The sequence below is a fragment of the Hippocampus bargibanti genome, linkage group LG13, assembly GCF_051943395.1.
Source record: "Hippocampus bargibanti isolate YZ-2025 linkage group LG13, ASM5194339v1, whole genome shotgun sequence".
Lineage (NCBI taxonomy): Eukaryota > Metazoa > Chordata > Actinopteri > Syngnathiformes > Syngnathidae > Hippocampus > Hippocampus bargibanti.
Window position 1 is genome coordinate 20,382,675 of NC_142746.1, and position 9,714 is coordinate 20,392,388.

Genomic DNA, 9,714 nt, shown 5'->3' on the forward strand with positions numbered 1-9,714 from the left:
ACATGGAGCTGGTGGGGGCGGGGGGGGGGGTAAATAAAGGCTCTTATCCTAGGCTGAAATTAGAGCGACGCTGATATGCTGCACATTAAAACTCTCTTTCGAAAAAAAAAAAAAACAAATACGGTCTAACTGGGTGATGCAATGGCAAGGCAACGCTGGCATAATGCAGACAGATGCGTCCTGCTCTCTCGTATTGCTGCGACGACGCCTCTGAATTATGAATGAGGCCTCCTGCACCTCCCTCAATATAAAAAAAAAAAACCTCCTCTTCTTCTTCGTCCTCGTAGGAAAAGAACGATGGCGGCGGTGGTGGTCTCGCGCCCCGAAAATATCTTTGGTGGCTTATTGGAATGGGGGCGAATTTAAATCCTCCCATTTTATAATAATAATACATTTCATTTCTAAGTGCCTTTCAAAACTCGCAAGGTCACTTTACAGTCACTCTAGCCAGCTAGCTAACAGATAGCTAATAGATAGCCAGCTGGGGAGTTAGCTAACTAGCTAGTGTTAGGTTACAACGTATTACAGGCTAATATTAGCATTTTACCGTTATCTTTTAAATTGTAAATATTGCTAGATAGCCATATAGCTAATAAATAGCCAGCTACATAGCGAGCTAACTAGACAGATAGCAAATAGAGAGCCAGCTAGACAGTTAGCTAACGAGCTAGATAGCCCTGTAGCTGATAAATAGTCAGCTACATAGCTTGTTCGGTGTTCAGTTACCCCACAGTGCCACCTGACATGTTGTGGCAAAAAGTGGTACTACACCTGAGACATAATAATAATAATAATAATAATAATAATACATTCGATTTATTAGCGCCTCAAGGTCACTTTACAGTCACAGGATATGTTTTTTTTTTGCGGGTGAGCAGCGGCAGCCACACGCGCCAGGGTTCACTCAACCTGGAACTAACTCAAATAGATAGCAAGCTAGCTAGCGAATAGATAGCTAATAGCTAGCGAATAGCTAATAGCTACCAAATAGATAGCCAATAGCTAGTGAATACATAGCTATTAGCTAGCGAATAGCTATTAGCTAGCTATTAGCTAGCTAATAGCTAGCTAATAGATAGCGAATAGATATCTAATAGATAGCCAATAGCTAGTGAATAGAATGCCAATAGCCAGTGAATGGATATCCATCAGCCAGCGAATAGATAGCCATTAGCTAGCGAATACCTAACAGCTAGCGAATAGACAGCCAATTGCTAGTGAATAGACAGCCAATAGCTAGTGAATAGATAGCCATTAACTGGTGAACAGATAGTTATTAGTACTACTACTACTACTAATAATAATAATACATTTAATGTAAGCACCTTTCAACACTCTAAAGGTCACTTTACAGTCACTGGATCAGTATTTTTGTGCTGTACCTCAACATTTTAACCTCCCTGTTTACTGTATTAGCACGAAATAAAAACAGGTCAAAACCATGACATCATACTAGTCATCACGCCTTTGACATGGTTTAGATGGTTTCATAAAATCATATTTTTGTTCATAATTTCCATACAGTCGCCGATACGAGGCTGAATAATAAATCCCCGTATGCCTTTTCGCAACCATCGCCGACATGAATGGTCTATTTATAGTCCTCTCAAACATTTCCTCCTCAACCTAACTGCTAACTTTTTCTCTGTTTTTTTCCCCCCTTTAATCCTCCGACTGATCTGGGCCTCCGATTTCGCATGCAGGCCAGTCACGGGGGAGCGTTCTCATTTCCTGCCGTTTGGTCTTCTCCAACCAAACGGCCTCCTCCTCCTCCTCCACTCCCAGAATTCTCTGGCCTTCCTCAGACGGACGGAGATGTCTCTTGTGACTCTCTTGAGGAGCTGTTTTATGTGTGTGTGTGTGTTTGTATGACCAGTCTTGTGAGGACCACTAACTTTTTATACCATACGTAGTGAGGACATTTTTGACAAGTGAGGACCTTATGGCCGGTCCTCACAAGTTTTTCATTCTAAAGGCTTCTAGAGGGTCCATATATGCATCTGTTAAAGTTTCAGAGAGGTCCTCACAAATTCACCCAAAATTATTTTTTGGTGTATATTTTCATTTCACTTAGATACACACACTTTTTACTCACTGTGTGTGTGTGTGTGTGTGTGTGTGCGTGCGTGTGTGTGTGTGTGTGTGTGCGTGGTTAACATGTTCAAATGTAACACTAGGTCTTCTCTAAACTTATCAGCAACAGTAGTCCTCACTCCTTATCTGGAGTGTGTGGAGGACCTCACAAATCCATTGAAACAGGAATGTGTGTGCGTGTGTTTGTATGACTTGTCTTGTGAGGACCACTCTCATTTTATACCAGCCATAGTGAGGACCTTTTGGCCGTTTTTCATTCTAAAGGCTTCTAGAGGGTCTATATATACATTTGTTAAAGTTTCAAAGATGTCCGATGTCCTCAAAAATTCATTCGCCCAAAATGATTTTTTGGTGTGTATTTTCATTTCACTTGGATACACACACTTTTTACTCACTGTGTGTGTTTGTTTGTGTGTGCGTGATTAATGAGAGGAAAAAGTTCATACCACAAAAAGTAAAACGATATTTTAACCAAATTCACCACATGGGTGAGGACTTTGAATGTAGCCATTCAGAGTCCTCACTCCTGCTGTTATTTCAGTTTCAAGTCCACTTTTTATTTATTTGTGTTTAAAGAAGTTGAAGTGGGGAAATGGGGTGACATTTAGTGTTGAAATGTAATACTAGTTCTTCTCTAAACTTATCAGCAACGGTGGTCCTAACTCCTTATCTGGAGTTATCCGGGCCTCACGAAACCATTGAAACGGGAATTTGTGTGTGTATTTGTATCACTAGTCTTGTGAGGACCACTAACATTTTATACCATACATAGTGGTGAGGACCTTTTGGCTTGTCCTCCAAGTTTTTCATTCTAAAGGCTTCTAGAGGGTCTATATATGCATCTGTTAAAGTTCCAGAGAGGTCCTCAAAAATTCACCCAAAATGATTTTCTGGTGTGTATTTTCATTTCACTTGGAGACACACCCTTTTTACTCACTGTGTGTGTTTATGTTTATGTGTGTGCGTGGTTAATGGGAAGAAAAAGTTCATACCACAAATAGTAAAACGATATTTTAACCAAATTCACTACAGGGGTGAGGACTTTGAATGTAGACATTCAGAAACCTCTGTGTGTGTGTGTGTGTGTGCGTGTGTGTGTGTGTGTGTGTGTGTGAACCAAGCTGGCCTTCCACCCCCCCCTGCAAAAAAGTGTTGTTTTTTTTGTGGGGGGGGGGGGGGGCACATATGGCGGCGTGTGGAACCCTGTAAGTATGGTGATGCATGAAGTTAGATGAAAAGGTGACATGAGGTTAATATTTTCCAGGCTGGCGGGTGGGAGGTGATAGCACTGTGTGTATGAGTGTGTGTTCATGCGTGTGAGTGGTGTGTGTGTGTACGTGCATGCATGCATGTGTGTGTTGTGAGTGCTTCAAAAAAAAGAAAGAGAGGGGCGGTAGAGACAAATGGTATGTATACGCGTGGGTGGATCGGGAGCTTTTCACATAAACTGTTGCTGTGATAAAAGACAGATTATTGATTTGTTTGGATCATATATTAACTCATTGACTGCCAGACAATGTGCAAAAAAAATGTGTGCACTCCAGTGCCAGGGTTTTTGTCATTTTCACTCAAATTGCAGGACCCACAGAATAGTGAGTTTTAGGACTATATAAACATTCAATTTAGTGTAAGAAAACTTTGGAAAAAAAGAGTTAATTCCTAAGCTACATAGGTCTGGAGTTATCTGCGCTTGAAAAGGGGGCGACTGTATAAAACACAATACATACATATTGATTTACATAGCGCTTTAACAATAGCTGAAGCGATAACAAAGCGTTAACATGGACAAAGGGGAAATGATGCCTCCTTGTGGAAGCGAAAAATATTTTTTTTCGATTGTGTTCTGTTTAGCTGGGTTGATAGCTTTTTGCATCAAGTGTACAGATGGCTTGTGCGGGTTATGGGAATTTTAACCTTGCAGTCTACACTCTGCCTTTGAACTATCAAAGTTGAAACGAGTCCAAATGTCACTGTTTTCTATCCATTTTGTCACTCTCTCTCTCTCGGTCATCTGCCTGTCTCTTTAATGTTTAAACCACCTCCCCTCATTGCTGCGTTTTTGACCAATCACGCGGCTTTAACCGACGACTGTAGGCGGGGAATAGAGAAATAAATGCAGTCAGCTGCCATTTTCTTGTAAGAGAACGGGCTCGTTCACGAACGAGACATCACTCATTGTGGCAGCTCCGTGTGTATCCCGAAAAATAGTTCGTATGCCAAGGTAAACTTTTTCATAAATTTAACGTTTGTAAACCGAAAAGTTTATAATCCGAGGGATTCGTAAACTGTATTTTATTTATTATTTTGTTACATTTTGACATTTTTTCACACCATAAGGAACATTTCCATATATTATACTGTATTATAACCACTATATGTTACTAGTGTAGCACACATTTTCTCATATTGTGAAGAGTTTGCATGGACATAAGAGTCCATTTGACCGCAGTGAACACAAAACCCACATTGGATCAGTGGAACTTTCTGAGCTTCCCCCTCAGAGACCCGCGTCATGAGCGCTGAGGTTATTTCCTGTAGCGCAAGGAGCGGCCCGACTCTTGACTTCCTGTTCTATGCATGGAGCCCCAGTCCAAATTTTACCTTTGCCGGCCGGATGAGCTGGGCCTGCAAATTTTGACCTTCTAAATTTGAATATGTGCTCAATATAAAAGCTGAAAAACTCATTTGAATTAGTTTGTAAAGCGGGCATGTTTAAAAATGCATAATAACCTTGTCACAAAGTGGTTGTTAGTACATCTGCCTGACAGCTGAGCATCTCTACATTTGACCCTTGACTCGGGCCTTTATGTAAATGTGCGCGTATTTACAGTACTCGTGGATAGTTTGCTCCCTCTAGAGGTAGACAAAAAATAACTTTCTATAGTTCAGTTGTGTTTTTAGTACCGATTCATTTTTACAACAATCCTCTATCTCGTTTCTGTAACTACTTTCGGCGTCTTCTTACAAGATACAATAACCCCCTCTGGCGCCAAAAAGTGGAATAGCAACAGCATGTTACCCCCGTCGAGTGTAGGTTTTGTTAAACCATTTATTTTTAACCACTGTGCCGTGGCAAACTAGTATGCCCTGATAAATTATCCAATGTCACTTTTTAAAAACATTTTATAAAACTTTTATTCAACATTTAACATTTTATAAAAACAAGTTATGAAACATTTTCTGCCAATATGATGTCGATGACTGAGAGGGTAATTTAATATTCGTCCGTGTGGCAACACGTAGCTGATTGCATCGTTCCTCCAAAAGACGAAAAGATGCACGTGAGAGGTCGATTTGACAGTCATGGAGAAGTTTTTATAAGGGCAACTACAAACTCCGAATTGGTACAAGATTCTGACCTGGATTAATGCATTTGTGTTCATCTAATCAAGCCCAGGTTTCACACTGACTGAGTCATACATGTTATGTTTCAGAAATCATAAATCGGGAGATTTTCGTACTCGCGACTGTAGTGCGTGTTAAAAGAATGTGAGCGTCACAAAAGTGTAAATTAGAAGTAAATAAAACACACAAATGTTTTCATTGTTTATTTATACATTCAATTTCTATACAAATGTATTTTTTTTTACATGTTTTCGTCTCACCTTACACATTATTGTCTTAAATCGCGATACTTAACATGTACGGTCAATTATATGAATGAATTGAGAAATTATATTGTAATTCAATATAATGTTCAGAGTGTCATATAACATTTTTGGTTCGTGGTGTGTCGCAAAAGTTTTCTAATGTAAAAAAAGTTGAAAACAACGTTCAACCAATATTTACGCATGCGCAGTAGTACAGATCGTTGCCCAAATATGGAGATTCCTCCTTTTGGGCGCGACTTCCGTGTTTGGGTGGAGCGCTCGATCAGGAAATGTCAACGAAAAGCAGCTTTGCCCTCACCAAAATTCGCAGAGCCTGACGGACGACGACTGAAAGACTCTCACCATGAAACCAAGAAGATATTGCGTTCAAGGTAAACCTTGGTTTTGTTTCTCTGATCTGTCTCGGCTTACCGCGGTGACTTTCGAATACGTGAACGGTGTAACTTCCGCTAAACTTGGCGTCAAGCGGGATAGTGATAGCTGTTAAGATGCTCCGATACAACCCGATGCTATGTCTCCTTTTTTACCCGACTTTTTTTTTTTTTAATCACCTCACATATAAACAATAGCCATCACAACTCGTTTATTGTTATTGTTGTGGTTGTGGTTGTGGTTGTGGTGGTGGTGGCGACAGCACCAGACTGCAACGTGACCGGTGTCTGGAAACACGTTGTAAGTGTGCCCGCGTCTTCCTATTTTGTTGCCTGGACAACAAAGGAGGAGTCCCACTCCTGACGCACTCACAAAAACTTGGAGGAGTTTTTTTTTTGTAGTTTTACTTCCCCCACGGCAGAAAACCTGAGCTCATGATTGCCCTTAAGACGTTTAATCACAGAAAATGTTCAGATTCGCTTAAGTTTCCCCCCATGACTTATAGGACAACCGACACCTCCGGAGAAGTTGTGTCCATAATTTGTAAAGTCACTTCTAATGAGCGCATTTTACAAAGATTCCACTGCATATAGCTATAGTTTACGTTTTAAGACTTGCACTGAATATTCAGGAAGTCTTATTTTTGAGTTGGTGACGAGTCCGTACGTTACGTCACTGAAGGAACGCCCCTGACCGAAAAAAGGACACATTGTAGCAGTCCTTCCATCACGTCAATGCATTTGGCTGTACTTGGCTGGTCTGAAAACTTTGTGTAGCACCACAAAGAAGCAGGAAGTCTTGTTTTCGAGTTGGTGACAATGCCTGATGTGACCTCACTTCGTCACACGACGTGACTTCAGATGTACGCTCCCTATTTTTTGGGGGTTGTTCGCAGGTTGCCTGTGAACAATAAAAGGTTATCATCAACAACAAGAAAAAAATGGATGTTCACGCTCTTCCTTCCTCTCATATGTCAGTGCGTCACTCGGTCTGTCGCTGCTGTCGTTGCTCCGCTTCCCTCTAATGGGTGGAGTGCGTTATACACAAAGCTGGATTGTCATCCTGTTAAAATGGCGACACGCCGCCCAATTTATGAAGCATACGTCTACAAATAATATTTTGTCACCCGTGTGTTCCAGAATGTGAACTGCAGCTGCACGGTCACCTGCGAGACTCTTAGAACCAAAAGCAGACGATGCAGGGAGCCATCGCAAGGGTGTGTATGGTCGTCGCCGCCGCCATTTTGAACCACCCCTCGCTGATCCCGCAAGAAAACGACACCATTGCGGCGCAGGACGAAGAGTTGATGCTGCGCATGCGGGATTACGCTGAGAGACTGGAAAGGGAACGGTCCAAATTGGAAGTTGTTGCTAAAGAGGATGAGGGAGGCGGCTGGGAGGACGGTTACAGTTGGTACTTTTGGGGCACAGTGTCCTTTGTGGTGTTCTTGGCCATTGAGATGGGCAGGGTGGACTCATTGGAGTCGGACGTGGGGGCGCTGGATGACGACGATGAGGCGCTTCCTACTCACCTGCCGGAACTAGACGGGACCATCCTGAGTCAGTTCTACGACCGATGGACTTATATTTCGTCCCACGACACCGGAAGAATGAGGGAGTTCGTGGAGGGTTTTACAGACGACCTCCTAGAATCCCTCAGAAGCATTTCCGATCGAGACGCGGATATGGAGGTCGGGGACTTTGTGGGAATCGGAAGCATGTTCGAATCTTGGCAAGTGCGTAAGACTCCGACGTGCGACCTCGTGGTGCCTTTGACACCTCCAGATGCGCTCGACTTCCAGGTCAACCTCTGGTGCGAACCGTCGAGCGACATACCCCCCGACATGGGAGACTGCGGTACCGTCCAAGTGAGTAGGTTCGAGGACTACGACGAGGGTTGCCTGTGCAGTTCTACCAACCTGGGAGAGGACATGCTGTGCCTACTGCACAGTAAAACTGACATGGTGCACATGGTAGACCGCAATCTTGATTCGATGTTCTGCTCCAAACGAACGTCCTTCCTGGCGAAGGATCGAGTTACGAAGTGGTTTCAGGTGTCCCTCACCAAAGCATGGCGGCGCATCTCCCACAAGTATGACTTTGAGGTCACGTTTGGCAGACTGGACGCGACGGGTGCCCTCAAGGTCCGATTCCCTTCGGGGAAAGCCATCGTGGTGAACCTTATACCGGCCGTCCAGCTGGTGGACACCGATGCTTATTTGGTCTCTCATTTCCCCTCGGACGGCGACAGTCTTCCAGACCCGTTCTGGCCTCTCTCGTTGGCCGTCTACGAGAGGAATCTCCTGAAACACTTGGCCAAATTCCTACCTCGACATTCCTGCCATCTGCACTGCCTTCAGGTGGTCACCTTCCTGCACGCTAAGCAGACGACCCTCACGGGAAAAAACGCTTTGACCGACTACCACTGGAAGACGGTCCTCTTGCATCTGTTGCTGCGCAACAAACCGTCGGCGTGGAGCGCCGATAAAACCGAGTCCAGACTGCGAGACATGTTCGCCTTTATGCGAGGGAGCCTGCGTGAGAAGAGACTCCATCACATCCTCATCGGAAACGCCAGGGTGCCTCAAGAGATCCGGTTTCCAGAGACGATCTGCAAAACGGAGCCGGTCAATCTCTTTCGGGGTTTGGTGTTGAAGAGGGACCTTTACGCCGCCACGGTGTGCCACTTACAAGAGATGTTGAGGAATGCTTCCGTGCTTTTGCAAGAGTACACGCCACTCTCAATGTCTGGCGGAGGTCTGGAATACTAGAAACGCTCAAACGAGATGATCGACCTAAAGCACTTATCGTATTTTACGCACTATAAGGCGGAACTGTTTTCATATATCGGGCGCACCGCATTATAAGGCGCATAGACAGATGCTACAATAGTGGCTGCGGTTCCATTATGCATCCACTAGATGGAGCTATGCTAAAGAGAATACTGTATAATACAATACAGCTTTATTTATATAGGACACATTGTCGACTTGAGAAAATTGTCATATTGCTGAATATATATATACATATATATATTTTAACTTATACGCGTATATTGACGTGTTGTGCTGTTGCTACACGATACGGACAAAAGCCTTGTGACGCGAATCCTAAATTTTGATTGAATCATTGGTGGGTTGAAGCTCACTTCATTGCCTTGAAAAACTTCTCGTTTTCACTTCCTTGATGGCCAAGTGTCCCAATTCTTTTGCTCATATCATGTATTATACAGTAAACGATACTGGTCTGTAAGAATCGGTGCATCTTAAAATATTAGCGATCCGAGGGGTGTGTTATTTACTCGACTATTTGGGGAGTTAGTTGTGTACTGTATATTTTTTAAAATGGTGATGAATACCAAATTGAAAACAAATAGAAGGAAAACTACAAACTACCTCGTTTTGATGGCAGCTACTGCAATTTTTCTGTCAAATTCTTATTCACCCACAGCCAATAAAATCAATTTGCCTCTCAGACTGTGAATTTATTTTCAAATTATCATAGACTGCCAAAAAATAACAAGGGAAGACTAAGTCGATCTCTAAGGTATGTCAGGAACTGACTCTATACAAATAAAGTTGAGTTGTTTTGAAAAATAAACTAGCGCCAGCCGATCAGCCAGCACTTCACTTGATTGA

The 9,714-nt window shown here is 43.0% G+C and overlaps 1 protein-coding gene across 1 annotated transcript; it reads left to right on the top strand.

The window, feature by feature from the left end:
* The first annotated feature begins 5,934 nt into the window (after positions 1–5,934).
* itprip (inositol 1,4,5-trisphosphate receptor interacting protein) lies at positions 5,935–9,568 on the top strand. The gene is made up of 2 exons (XM_089011827.1): positions 5,935–6,076; positions 7,217–9,568. Exon 2 carries the CDS (start codon positions 7,273–7,275, stop codon positions 8,845–8,847), a length of 1,575 nt encoding a protein of 524 aa, XP_088867953.1. The 5' UTR covers positions 5,935–6,076; positions 7,217–7,272; the 3' UTR covers positions 8,848–9,568.
* Positions 9,569–9,714: the final 146 nt, after the last annotated feature.